General features: G+C 48.9%; 1 protein-coding gene across 4 annotated transcripts in view; it reads left to right on the top strand.

Annotated features, from left to right (window-relative positions):
- Positions 1–14,896, top strand: part of LOC128326147 (asialoglycoprotein receptor 2-like) — a 61,560-nt gene that overhangs the window by 39,542 nt on the left and 7,122 nt on the right. For 2 of the 4 annotated variants that reach the window (XM_053252418.1, XM_053252417.1), the window contains exons 7-8: positions 7,121–7,278; positions 13,917–14,026. In XM_053252418.1, the coding sequence (XP_053108393.1) occupies positions 7,121–7,278; positions 13,917–14,026 (268 nt within the window). Of the gene's footprint in view, positions 1–6,912; positions 6,936–7,120; positions 7,279–13,916; positions 14,027–14,896 lie in introns of those variants that run through there. The other 2 variants (XM_053252419.1, XM_053252420.1) reach the window with 2 other exon arrangements.

Raw genomic sequence — 14,896 nt, 5'->3', positions numbered from 1 at the left:
ATTTGTATACATTAATGCTAATTTTTTTCGGTGTCAGATACCACCTATATATAATCTTATAATTGTCTTTTAAAGTATAACATGCAGTGAACTTTAAATCAGTTTTCCATAATTTTTCCCAAGCAGCCATATCTATATTATGACCCACATCTTGAGCCCATTTTATCATAGTCGGTTTAACCACTTTGTCTCTTGTCTCCTCCAAAAGCAACAACTTATACATCTTAGAGACTAATCTTGCATCATTTTGACACAGCTCCTAGAAATAAGAAGTCTTCTGTGCCCCCCCCCCCAAAAATCCAAGTCTTTCAACGTCAAGGAGCCAGCAGGGGGGAGCCTCTGGTCCTGTCGCCACTGAGAAGACAAACTGGATCAGAGTCCTGGAAGGAAGTGCCAGAAAATGTATCTGAATGGTCAGTGACATGGTGGTGGTGGGCGGAGGGTGGGGGGTGTTGCTGTGAGAGCCTGCAGAGCTCTACTGATGAATGACCAGCCTGCAGGCAGCACAGCTCTTCTTAATGCCAGGGAGAGATGAAAGTGAGAGAGGTGCAATCAGAGCTGCCAGGAACCAGAACGCCCCCCCCCCCCCCGGCTCATTAGGACAAGCCGCTAGTGCAGATGCGTGGTGTTGCCTTTTTATCTGGACAGGACTAAACTACTCCCAGTTGACAAGGCTTTGTTTATTTCCTACACTGGGAAAAGCAGAGACAAGAATTTCAAAGCAAAGGGTTTCACACTGGATTGTTGAGGCCATAACCCAAGCATACCGAGTTAAAAATCAACCAGCCGGCTTATATGCTAAGTCTCCGTCGACCAGAGAAGTGGGGTCCTCTGCTGCAGCCACCTTGTGCCAGAAGTCTGCGTGCAAGGCATCTCTTGAGCAGCGACATGGCCATCTGGGCCACCTTTAATCGAGCACTGCACTCTCAAAGGCCGAATGCATTGCATCCACAAGCTCATGCTCAGCACAGTTGCCTAGGGTTGTGAGAAGACTTGTGCATGCCCCTCCTCCCTTGAATCAGAACAGATTACTCAGTCACCCGCTGTGACCTTTTAAATGATCTTTTGCAGATAAAATCTCTTGGATCCAAGCTGATCTGGATTCCATGGTTATTGCAGAGTCGGTTATGCAGGTGTCCAGTAACTCCCCTTGTATGGTTAGACTGGATCAGCTTCAGTTTGTGACTCCTGAGGACATGGAGAAGCTGCTTGGAGAGCTTCGCCTCACCACCTATTCTCTTTGTTGGGGATTCTCTGTGGTGAGAGAATCCCTTTCTCATTATAGCAGAGTGCACAGAGGCACAACACAGTGGCATTTAGTTAGGCATGCGTGTATGCTGAGAGTAAAGTAACTTGGAGCCAATTCATAGTTTCCAATCAATATATAAGGCATTTATTAAGGAACTCCATTCTAGACAGGAAAGTGAGGAGTTAGGATCTCTAATCTATCCATCTAGCTGGATGCAGATGGATTCTGCATCTTCTCTGCACACATGGTGCAGGGAGAGGAGCTTGCCATGTTGCAAGGTAGAAGGGCAGGTAGGGAAGAGAGAGAGGAAGGAAGTTAATCCCTAAGAGTACCAATCTACATTTCAAAGGGATAGTGTCAGAGCAGTGGAGAAGGGGTGACCAATGTCTTGACCCTCTAGCCCTCTGACTCACTAGTCTGTCCTCCACTGTCTGAGACAAGAGAGAGCGCAAAGTCCTTAACTTCCAACACTCTTGACCCATGCCCTACCCATGGCTTTCATAAACTAGCAAGGAAGTTATTGGAGAGGGTCTTGTTAGTATCATTAATGCCTCTCTAAAGCGGTGCAGGATGCCTCTTTGTCCCAAAGAGGCATTTGTTAGACTACTCTTGAAGAAACCTGCATTGGCTCTCTCAGGTAGTTATAGGCCAGTTTCCAACCTCCCACAGTTGGGCATGGTGACTTGAGGGTGGTAGCTTCTCAAATCCAGACAGTCTTAGAAGAAGCAGATTATCTGGACCTATTTCAAACCAGCTTTGGGGTGGGTTTGGGGGTGCCTTGGTCAGCCTGTTGGATGATCTTCAGTTAGGAATCAATGAGGAGAGTGTGACTCTGTTGGTCCTCTTGGATCTTTTGATGGCTTTTGATACCATCAACCAGGGTATCTTTCTAGCCTGCCTGAGGGGGTTGGGGACACACCGCTTATCAGTGGTTCCACTCCTACATCTCAGAGATTCCAGATGGTGTTTCTTGGAGACTGTTGATCTTCAAAGAAAGACTGGAGCAGGGCTCCATTCTATCTCCAGTGCTTTTGAACATCTACATGAAACCACTGGGAGAGATCTTCAGGAGTTTTGGTGCAGGTTATCAGTATGCTGATGACACCCAAATCTATTTCTCCATGGTGTTTCCCAGATTACAGGCTGCAATATACTCGCGATGTGTCCACTAAGTGCCCCTCCGTATGGCCCGTGTTTCCACATCGGTGTCGCTGCATTATCAGCAGGGTGCCATTCACATTTCCCATGCCTTGATATGAATTTTAATGATGTGTTTTTGCCCTACAACATTGTAAACGCACTGCAGGAAAGTAGTTGTATTTTTACATTGTAGGAAGCCTTGCCCTGCATTTTATCCATTGCAGCGTGTTGCAGTATGGACAGTTCTTTGCCCCCACCCCTGTGGTTGATTCCTCTGCCCCCTCTCCACGGGGAGAGAAACAGGCATGGAGAAATCTCAGCTTTCCCCTCCTTTCCTCCCCACAGATCCCAAACCCCACACCTCCCTTAGAACATAAGTAGATAAGAACAGCCCTGCTGGATCAGGCCCAAGCAGGCCCATCTAGTCCAGCATCCTGTTTCGCAAAGTGGCCCACCACGTGCTGCTGGAAGCCTACACACAGGAGTTGAGGACGTGCCCTCTCTCATGCTGTTACTCCCCTGCAACTGGTACTCAGAGGCATCCTGCCTTGGAGGCTGGAGGTAGCCTATAGCCCTCTGACTAGTAACCCTTGATAGACGTCTCCTCCATGAAGTGATCCAAGCCCCTCTTAAAGCCATCCAGGTTGTTTGCAGTCACCATGTCTTGCGGCAGAGAATTCCACAAGTGGATTATGAGTTGTGTGAAAAAGTACTTCCGTTTGCTGGTCCTAAATTTCCCGACTATCAATTTCATGGGATGACCCTTGGTTCTAGTGTGATGTGAGAGGGATTGTCGAGGCCATAACCCTCCACCACGTCACTGACCCGCTTCATGCTTTCCGATAAATTTCCTGGCACTTCCTTCCAGGACTCTGATCCAGTTTGTCTTCTCAATGCCAACAGGACCAGAGCCTCCCCCCTGCTGGAACCTGGACGTTGAAAGTGTTCTCTTCAATTCCATTGCTGACTTTGCTCTTTTCTTCCTTTTCTTTCTTTCTTTTTTTTGGCACAGAAGACTTCTTATTCTTCCCTGGTAAGTTTTCAGAAGAGGATGTGGTATTCCTCCAGTCTCCCACCTCTTTTTAACGCACTCTGGGTTGCTTTGGTCTCAAATCCCCTTCTCCTCCACTTGCTTCCAACATAACTAAGGGCTTGTCAACAGAGGAGGGGAGGGGAGGGGAGGGGAGGGATCAGAGTGGTTTTGTTTGTTTGTTTGTTTGTTTATTTATTTATTTATTTACACAGTCAGACAGGTGTTATTGACTAGTTGACTACTGACTACAGGAAGCTTGTATTTTTTGCAGATGTTCCAGTGTATCATCCCTGCTACCTTGTCATGCCTTTGTTTGTGGTCAGTCTGTGTGATGTTTTTACAACAGCTGATTAGGTGGTCCACTGTTTCATCTGCTTCTTTACAAAGGCGGCACTTGCTGTTTGTTGTTGACTTTTCTACTTTTGCTCTTATTGCATTTGTTCTTAGTGCCTGTTCTCGCCAGGGTTCTTTTGTGCAGTTCCCCTTGTGCAGTCTGGCTACTTTGGCCAGAGACTCATACTAGTGCATCTGAACAGATTTCTAAATCCAAATCTAGGGATGTTCAAACAGGTTTAACCGTTTGTGGTCGAACCAAACCATCCCCTGTTCAGTCCGACCCCAGACCAAACCCCCCCTGACTGAATCATGATTCATTTACTTCTGTGCAGTCCCACAGCCCTCACTGGAGCAGCCCTCCCCTCCCCACTCCTATTTATTTATTTCCCTGGAGGTGTGCCAGTTCCTGTCTTTCCCCCTTCCTGGCTCGCCACAGGATTCCATTTCACTCAAACCCCCCCCCCCAATAAACAGTTCCCTGGTTTTGTCACTCCAAAGGATCTCCTCCTCACTCCTCTCTCTCTCTATATATATATCTATATATATAATTCTCCTGGGTGTGCCCAGGAGAAATGCGTCCCGGCAGCCCAGCTGATTGGCTGGGCTGCAGGGGGCGCCTGATTGGCTGGCAGCACACCCAGGAGAATTCGCTTGCTGGGCGGCTGCGGAGGCAAAGCGGCGGGCCCAGGGCCGCGGCGGCGGAGCCCAGCGAGGCGGTGGGCCCAGCAAGGTGGCGGCGGCCCCGGCCGTGAGACGGGGCGAGGCGGCGGGCCCAGAGCGATGGCGGCGGGCCAGGCTGTGGTGGCGGGGCACAGCGAGCGGCGGGCCCGGCAAGGCAGCGGGGCCCAGCGAGGCGGCGGGACTGGCCGGGCCGCGGAGGCGAGGTGGCGGGACTGGCCGGGCTGGGCCCGGCCACGGAGGCAAGGCGGTGGGCCTGATGGCGGCACTCTGGGGCCGGCCGCGGCATCGGCGGCGGCACTCTGGGGCCGGCCAGGCCTGCTGGCGGCAGCGGCCGCACTCTGCCCCGCCGGAGACGGGGGGTGGGAGGAGAGAGAGAGGTAGTCTGGCCCGGCCCGGCCGCGGAAGCGAGGCAGCGGGACTGGCTGGGCCCGGCCACGGAGGCGAGGTGGCGGCGGCCGCACGGGTCAGCTAGTATATATATATTCCCCGTTGTTGCTTGTGCAAGACTGGAGTGATGCAAGACAAAGTTAGATTTTTGGCTTGGAATGGTGCTTCCCCCTGCTGGCAGATTTGCACAAGGCAGCCAAGAAGTTACCAAAACATTTTTCACATCACCCCACCACCTGCAACTCCATTGACCCAAATGGAACAGGAGGAGAGGCAGATAAGCATGTTTCAAGGATAATATGGACAGGTCCTGCCTTGAAAACATGTTGCAGAGGACGGAAAATATGAATGGCCAGCAGCCTACAATGAAGCATTGAACAACCCTTTACTCCTGGTTTGAAAAGATTGCAACCATTGCAAATCTTGTAGTCCAGAAAATGCCCATGTCAGCTTCATCAGGAAATGGCTTAACCTTCTTAAATGCCTGCCTGGAATTGGTAATGGTCTGCATAAGGGAGAACAAAGTGAAGTTGAATCCAAACAAGACAGAGGTACTCATGGTGGAAGGTCAGAGCTTAGGAAGTGGTTGAGATCTGCCTGTTCTGGATGGGGTTACACTCCCCCTGAAATAACAGGTACGTAGTCTAGGCGTACTTCTGGACCTAAACGTCTCCCTGATATCTCAGGTTGAGGCAGTGGCCAGGAGTGTTTTATATCTGCTTCAGCTGATACACCAGCTAAGTCCACTTCTCAAGATAAATGGCCTTAAAACTGTGGTAAGAGTAAAGCATGCCATCGAGTCAGTGTTGACTCCTGGAACCCACAGAGCCCTGTGGTTCTCTTCAGTAGAATACAGGAGGGGTTGACCATGGCCTTCTCCCGCGCAGTATGAAATGATGCCTTTCAGCATCTCCTATATCGCTGCTGCCTGACATAGTAGCAGTGGGGATTTGAACCGGCTTGTTAGTCAAGCATTTCCCCCCACTTAAGGTGACTAGAACTGTGGTGCATATGATGAAAACATCCGGGCTTGACTACTGCCATGCCCTCCACATTGGGCTGCCTTTGTATGTAGTGCAGAAACTGCAACTGGTGCAGAATGCAGCACCCAGGCTGGTCTACCAGACTACCCAGAGAAACCACATTGTTCCTATCTTAAAAGAGCTACACTAGCTGCCAATAAGATTCCAGGGAAAACCCCAAAGCTCTGGTAATTAGCTATAAACCCTGAATGGCCTGGGCCGAGGGTATTTAAGAGCATGTCTTTTTCTTCATGAACCTGCACCCACCTATTAAGATCATTGAGGGTGTGTGTCTGGTTGTGATTACCATCCGCTCATTTAGTGGCGACCCAAAACTGGGCCTTCTCTAGGGCTGCCCTAGATCTCTGGAATGTGCTCCCAAATGAAATCAGAACTTCCTCTCTTGGGTTGTTTTTAAGCGGCTCATGAAAATGCATCTATTTTATCAGGCTTCAAATTAAATAACCTCCTGGCTTGACGACTGCAATGCGCTCTACGTGGGACTGCCTTTGTACGTAGTCTGGAAATTTCAGTTAGTTCAGAATGCGGCAGCCAGATTGGTCTCTGGGAGACCATATTATGCCTGACTTAGAACAGTTACACTGGCTGCCGATATGTTTCCAGGCAAAATACAAAGTGCTGGTTATTACCTTTAAAGCCCTGAATGGCTTAGGTCCATGTTATTAAGAGAGTGCCTTCTTCTACATGATCCCCACCACACATTAAGGTCATCTGAGGAGGTCCGTCTCCAGTTGCCACCGGTTCGTCTGGTGGTGACTCAGAGGCAATCCTTCTCTGTAGCTGCTCCTGGGCTATGGGATGCACTCCCGGCAGAAATTCGTAATTTGAGATCATTGCTGTCCTTCAAGAGAGCCCTTAAAACCTATCTGTTTGGCCTGGCCTTCCAGGGTTTTAGATGATTAACTGTTTTAAATTGTTTTAAGTTGTTGCCCTCTTTTCCAGGGTAGTTGGGTTTTTTTGTGGTTTTTTTGGCTGTTTAATTGGTTTTATTGTGTTTTAATAGTTTGATTTTAATTGTTAATTTGATTTAATTGTTTTTATAGTACTGTAAACCACCTTGAGCCATTTTGGAAGGGCGGTATACAAATCTAATAAAATAAATAAGTAAGTAGTGATATTACATACTGAAATATCAGTATGTCGTTCTCTTTCTTTTAAGATGCTATGCACATTAGTGCAAGTTGATTTCTACTAAATCCTGCCTTTTATTCCATCTTTCTCTTCCTTATATGCCTGTAACTTGGCTCAAAGCTGAAGCCCGACAGAGAGTAAAAGAAGGGATGATCGGATTTAATGGGAAACTCTATTTCATAGGCAGGACTGAAATGGAATATTCAGCGGCAAAGAAATACTGTAAAGATAGAGCTCTTCAAACAGTTTCTATTAATGGAAACGACTATGATTTAGAGGTGAGTAGAACATCAGAATACACAAAGTGCAGCTGTCAATCTGATGGTGAGGGTGATTGTGCAGCCTGATCCTTTGGGGTCTTGTGAAGACATCACTTGCTCTTGGACATCTTCTTGTTTCCCATTCCCCTAAGAACATTCCATAGACAAAAGCCCTTGTAGTTGACTTGCGTTAAGGCTTACCGCATTTGCTCATGTGCCAAACTGCCAGGGAATTATGTGTGTGAAGGCTGTAGCCTAACAGACATATTATTTTGATGATTTAGATATGGTCCCCTATCCAATACAAGGGTTATTTCCAGGCTCCCCAGTACTTGGGAGCTCTGTGGCTGGCTGGCAGCAGCAGGATGGGAGACCTTTGTTCCAGATGTGTCTCCTTGCTGAAATACATACACAGAGCCTATGCAAACACTGGAGCTAGCAGAACTCATTACAAGCAGCCAATTGGAAGGCAGTACCGTCGACATAGAATGCTACAGTTGGGAGGCACCTTTAAGGTCATCTAGTCCAACCTTCTGCCCGTGCAGGATGTCCACAGCTAAAACATCTGCAGTTACTCCTCCTCTCTCCTGCATGGTGTTTTTTAAAATTATTTTTGTAAAGGTGAAAACAGCAACCCTCTAAAGTAGTTCAATATCATTTAGGGCTGTGCAAAGCCCTGAGGATCCATTGAGGTCCTCCCTGCTTCCATCCTGTTTGGCTCAAAACAAAGCACCATCTGGGGAGTGGACAAAGTGTGGTCAAAGAGCTGGGTTCTGCAGAAACCACTTGGAATCATCGTTCATAAACTGGAAGAAGCCTTACTTAAGAAAACCCTAGCTGGGTTACAGGTCTGTTTGGGATGGAGAGATAAATCTGTGTCTAAAAACCCATTTACATACCTTCACCTCCAAAGACAAGATTAACACTTTACTCTCTGGCTGGCAATAACCCGAAGAGGCCAGGACTTCTGGTCCAAAGTCTGGTCTGCCGCACCAGGAGGGGGCCTCCAAATGTCCGGCGGCGGGCCCTCCCTGCAGCACTCTGTCCCACGGGGCCTGCCCCTGCTGGACCACAGCAATCTCCAGCTGCTGGTGTGCATGCACCGTAGGGTTGTTGTTAGGGGGGTGCTGAGAGCCGATTGGCTCTCCGTGGTGGCTGGGCCGCTGGTCTCAGGCTGGGCCTGGCCAGGCCAGCTGTAGGCTTGAGCAGGGGAGCCGCTTCAGCACACCTGGGCAGTGTGGCTTGCGATGCTGCAAGGACATGGCATCACGTGCAGAGGCATATCTAGAGAAAATAGCGCCTAGGGCAAGGACTGTAATTGCAACCCTGTCCAAACATCTGACACCTATCTTTCAGATAACTTTACCATAATATCAGCTGAAAAATACAAGTCAAGCTCGTTAATCTTTTAATATTTCAAGAACTTTTTAGCAGTGGACGTAGCCAGACCAAAAAATGCTGGAAAACTACAAATTTCAGTATGCTGGGGCTCATGAAATACCCAAATACTACGTGGAGGTGTACTTGGGAAACTAAACAGAAGTGCCTGTCTAATTCTCTACTATGTATTGTAGCATCACCATTACATAAGTTTTAAAAATAAATGGAGAATTTGACTTTTCCCAGATACTCTGAAAATAATTAAAGAATATGCAGAGTAAACTGTGTCACTGCTTGGAATATATTCTAGTATTTCAGAAAGACAGTTAAAATGAGAGAAAGAGAGCAAGAAACTCCCAGTGGGCCTTAATACTAAGGATTTCACACTGATTCAAAGACAAACTCACCATTAATAACCATATTATTAGGACATCACATTTAACTCACTTATCACAAGAAGCAAAGTAAGAGCAAATGAATCCAATTCTAGCTCATAAGCTTCAGCTCAGTATTCACAAGTCCTGATTCTCTGTACATAGTGCCAAACTGAATATGTACACAGTGACTTATATTATATTAATTTTTTTAAAAAAATTACCTGTAGCCCCTTTGGGGGGCTTCCTAAAGACCGTGGGGGGGGGTGTCTGCAAATGTTCTGCCTCCCCCTGCTGGCCTCTAGGGCGTCACAGGGACCATGTGCGGTGGCCATTGAAAATTTTTTTTAATTTTTTTTTAAAGGCTGCTATAAACATAATGGCCACCGCGCATGTTCAAATGGCCTGTGCGAGGACTGGCATGGCCTAGGGCTTCACAGAGGCCATTTGAGCATGTGTGGTGGCCATTTTGTTTTTGGTGGCCATTTTTTAAAAAAAATTAATTTAAAAAAATTGCGCCCCCCTTCAAGTGGCGCCCGGGACATGTGCCCTGCCTGCCCTACCCTAGATATGCCCCTGATCACGTGCTTGTGAGCCGCACTGCACAGGCGAGTGGAAGCGGCTGGCCTGCTCGAGCCTCCAGCTGGCCTGGCCAAGCTCATGGCTTAGCCACTGCCACAGCACCACGGAGGCCTGTTTGCCTCTCAATCCCGTCCCCCGCCCCCCACACACAAGCAACTGGAGATGGGTGCAGTGGAGGCTGCACAGTGGGTGCACAAAGGTGGGCTGCAGGGAGACACCCCACCCCTGGATATTTGGAGGCCAGGAGACAGGCACAAAGTGGAGGTGTCAGCTGAAACGCTGGGTTCACTACCTGGTGCGCTAGCCATGTAGTTCGCCAAGCCGAAGAGCATTTTTCAGACTTTATTGTCTCTGCAGAAAGAACAAGAGCCAGGCGACACGCCTGGAGTAATCTCCAGAACAAAGAAGGGCAGCCTCAAGGTGGAGTCTGCCAGAGGTTTATATACAAGAATGGCAACAAGTTCCACACTTTAGCAAACCAGAGGCCAGGAAGGTGGTCTGGTGACGCAGCACAATAACAAGCATCCATGAGTCTTTACAATTGCAATAGCTGACCTTGTTCGTGCTTGACAGCCAAATGGCCAGCCGAGTTATTCTTAAAGAAGGAAACATCCCCATCTGATCACAGGAAGGACAGGGAGGCCCAGAGCTTTTTACATGATTGTTGCACGTTCCAGATACAAAGGAGACAGGAGAAGGCGAATGTGCTGGCATCACCTAGCCAGATGCCTTCTACCTGCTGATTAGGGAATCAGGTCATGGCAGAAGTCTCTGGCCCAGGGTATGAGAGCAGAAAATGGCATTACCAATGTCAGTATAGCTAACATACAACATGGGAATTTAATCTAATCTAATCTTTCAGGTATCAGAGGTCAGTGTGAAGTATCTTCAGAGTTTATTTTTCCTTTTAAAATCTTTGCTTCCAGCTTTCCCTAAAGTGGGGGGCCCTCAAGAGGTGACAGAAGAGGGGTCCTCACTATGCCCCCCCCTCCAAAGCCCTTTAGGTCCAGGCTTCAAAATAGCCTAGGTGCGCCACTGCCGTTGCCATTGGCATCACTTTGGTGCCTCCCTCCTACCACATCTCCAACGACTTACCAGGACCAGCAGGGGCAAGGAGAAAAGGCTCTAGCCTCCTTCTTGGCTCCTGGCCGTGAGAGAGCACACGTCCACATTCTACCCCTGGGCTTTTAAAAAGGACCCTTGCTTATTTTCCCATGGAGTCCTGGGAAATGGTGCAGGGGCTCTTGGGATTTGTAGTCTTTGCTGAGGCATTAATACACAGGCCCAGATCCAAACTCATTGGCTCAGAATAAGTGCCTGGCCTGAAGTCAGACACTCCTCCTCCCTCCAGCTGATCCCTCCTCGCCTGTTGCTGGCACTGGTGGGCAGAGAGGTGGAGGGCTTCTGTCCTGATTGCCCATGTGCTCTGAGGCAGCCGAGGCAAGGCAAGGCGAGGCGGAGGTCAAGCAAAGGCCGGGCCGCCCAGGGGACCTTGGAGAGGACCAAGGGCATAGCAGCTTCTCCTAGCAAGTCAGTGGGGGTGAAAGACCCAGACCCCCACTGACCCAGAGTGCACATGGTTTGCTGGGAAATGCAGATGGGCAATGAAAGAACTAGCTAATAGAACCTGTTTACAATGAGAAGACAGACGCCAAGTTTAATGATTCAGCCGGACCAACCCAAGGAGAGATCAGGGGGTGAGTTCAAGGCTGAGGCACTCCTTGAGTCTGCCCCACTCGCTGGAGAACTCCACCTTCACCCACCAGTGAAGGGCTTGGAAATCTTCCAGGGGACCATCCAGGATAACATCCTCATCCCGACCCTGAAGGACCTGTCGTGGTTACAGAGGCAGAGCCCCATAGTGCTCCTCCTGAAGCCCCCTTCAAGCCGAGGAGGAGCCTAACCCCAGCACTGGAGCCTGCCACCCCTGCTCTTGAATCTGACCTACCAGAGGGGCCCAGGCCATACGCCCAGCGGAGGCAAACAGAGTGGCAGCAACAGAGAAGAAGTGCCCAACTGGCCGCTCTGCCTGCCTTCTCCTAGAAAGGGCTCCTGGGAGTAAGGGGTCTCCTTGGAAGCAAGGGAACAACCCCACCCTCACCCCCCGCTGTTCACACTTCCAGCTCTAAACTCTGAGCCTTTCTAAGCCTTACACAAGCAAGCAGTGGAACAACAGCTCACCTTCCTGCCGATTCTAGTCCTTTGAAAGACTCCCTGCCTCACAGCCTGGAAGGCAGGCAACCTTGCTACCGGTGTCGCCTAGACCTCAGGCCTCTGCCTGCCCTCATCCAGTCCTGAACCTCTGCTCCGGGGAGGTCTGCCCAGAGGCGTAACTAGGGAAAATGGCGCCCAGGGCAAGCACTGAAATGGCGCCCCCCGCCCCCCCAACATACTACATTATACTTAGGTTTTTCCTCCCCCATCGCCCGCCGCCGCCGCCAAGCCAGGCCACTGACTGGCCGCCAGGCGCCAGCAAAGCAATGGGGGGGGGGCGCAGGCGGTGCAGAAGGGACCGCTCGTGGGGAAGGGGGCACCGACGTGCTCCCTTGACTGCTGCAGCACTGCTGCACTGAGCAGGAAACATTTGTATTAACAAAAAATTTAAAAAAATTTAAAAAAATTGGTCATGGCGGCGCCCCCCACGTGACCAGAAAAGATGGCGCCCAGGGCATGTGCCCCCCCTGCCCCCCCTATAGTTACGCCTCTGGGTCTGCCTGCTCTGGTGCTGGAACCAAGCTTGACACCAAGGGTCAAAACATGTTTGGCTGATCCTACAAGTCTTAAAAGAACAAAGGATCTACAGGACCGATAAGAAAAGTGCCTACTTTAAAACAGAATGAAAAAGAAAAGGACTCCTTTCAAGGAGTCTATGGGAGGAGGGCTGGTCTTGTGGTGGCAAGCATGTGAAGTTTCCCCTTTGCTGAGCAGGGTCTGCCCTGGTCTGCATCTGAATGGGAGACTAGAAGTGTGAGCACTGTAAGATATTCTCCTTAGGGGGTGGGGCCACTCTGGGAAGAGCACCTGCAGGCTTGCATGGAGAAGGTTCTAAATTCACTCCCTGACACCCCCAGGTAGGAGATGTAGATAGGAGATGTACCTTGGAGAAATAGCTGCCAGTTTGTATAGACAATACTGAATTAGATGGACCAATGGTCTGACTTGGCATATGGCAGCTTCCTATGTTTCTATGACTTTACTGTAGCATGAATCAAATTACAGAAACCTGAATTGTTTCATTGTAAACTGCTGGCTTGGCTGCAGGTAGACCAGCCCTCCGCTCCAGACTCGGTGCATCTGCCCACCTCAGAGGACAGGTCTACCCAGGCAGACCAGTCCTATGCGGCAGGCAGAAGCGCCAAGTCCAGAGCGGAGGGCAGGTCTACCTGCCCATCCCAGTTGATAGACCAGCTCTCCCCAGCGGGCGGGCAGAATAGCCCTCCACTCTGGTCTTAGCACGTCAGCCCACCTCTGAAGTCTGGTCTGCCCCAAAACCAAAAATGGCAAAAATAAAAATTAAAAAATGGCAGAAACAAGCAGCCTGAACTGGTTCATAAAAAATAATGAATATATATGTATACAAAGGTTTTGTATTTGTGTTCTATTCAGAGTGAAAAGTTGCCCTATTATTTGTTCCACTGCCCCCTATATCAGCGATCGAGAAATGTCTTGATAAAGTGTTGTCTTCAAAGGAGGGAAAGGTGCTTCTTTTGTCATTGGATCAATATGCGGGGACATCTCAATGTGTTGCTGCGTATGCCTCGGCTGCCCAAAAGATGTGGGCTAATTACAACTGCAAGAGGGGCCTCTTTCTTTAATCAGGCTTTGTCTGTTGTATGTGCCTGAGTTGGATTGGTTGTTTTTTTTGGCTCCACATATTTAATAAAATGTGCCTATTTAGTTAATGATAATAATGTAGTCCATTAGCCACCTAATGGCACAGCAGGGAAATGCTTGACTAGCAAGCAGAAGGATGCCGGTTCGAATCCCCGCTGGCACTCTATCAGGCAGCAGCGATAGAGGAAGATGCTGAAAGGCATCATCATCTCACACTGCGCGGGAGGAGAACATGGTGGTCAACCCTTCCTGTGTTCTACCAAAGACAACCACAGGGCTTTTCTGTGGGCACCAGGAGTGGACAATGACTCAAGGGCACAGCTTTACCTTCACATTACTCATTTAGTAGATTAAGGTCTCAGTTCACCCCACTCCACCATTCTGTGCAGGTGAAGATCTCTCTCCATGTAGCCAGCACTCATAAAGCATCATCCTTGGACAGGGGAACCCAACCCTCTACCGCAGTAAAGTGTATATCTTTTGCAGGGCTTCCTAGTGATGGAAAACCAAAAAACACCGAGTGGTTTATGGCTTGGACTTGAGAAAAGAGATAACAAGTGGATATGGGAAGCCAATGGAAGAGAAATGAAAATAGGGTGAGTCTTTGGTGGGGGAGGGGGGAGATTCCTTACAGCTGGTGTTGTAGAATCCACACACACACACACGCCCCCAAATCTCTTTTTGTTCTGGACTGAGATTTGTTTGCATTCTCAACATGCATTGAATCACAGGGCTTGCTTCCCAGGAAATCTGGGGCTTCCTTTTTAAATCAAAAAGGAGCTTTGCAGGAGACTAGTGTTATCCTGTTGTGCAAATACACAAACTGTTGGCATGTATAGATGTTTAGCATTGGAACAGAACAGAATGCTGACTTATACCAGTATTTAACATTTATTACTCCCTTCTAGGGATGTGCGAAACGTTTCAGGTACAGAACAATCTGTACCCGAAACAGCCAATATCGGGTGATTCGGATCTGAACCGAATCACCCTTCTGGCCCTCCGAAATTTTTCATAGCCGAACCGAATCACCTCTGTTTCGGCTCCGAATATTTGGATTTTCAGCTTTTGACGTCTATTTGAATTTCCCTCCTTTTTGCCTCCCATTGACTTCAATGCAAAAAGGTCTGAAATTCTTCTACTCGAATTTTGGGTCCCAGGGGCAAAATAGTGGGGTGGGGTAGAAGTGCCTAATGGGTGGAGGCTGCCACCCCAATTGCAGAGGGATTGGGCAAAGGGGTGATTTTTGGTGAATTTTTGAAGTTTTAGTGTCTTTGGGGCAGATTGGGGACATAACGTGGGATCTGGGCCAAAAGAGTGGGGTGGGGGGGTAGTGCCTAATGAGTGGAGGCTACCACCCCAATTGCAGAGTGATTGGGCAAAGGGATGATTTTTGGTGAATTGTTGAAGTTTACGCGTCTTTAAGGTTTTTCCTCATAAGGTATAATAATGGAGCTTTCAGCAGC

Source organism: Hemicordylus capensis, chromosome 5 (assembly GCF_027244095.1).
Source record: "Hemicordylus capensis ecotype Gifberg chromosome 5, rHemCap1.1.pri, whole genome shotgun sequence".
Lineage (NCBI taxonomy): Eukaryota > Metazoa > Chordata > Lepidosauria > Squamata > Cordylidae > Hemicordylus > Hemicordylus capensis.
This window is presented reverse-complemented; position numbering and strand designations above follow the sequence as displayed.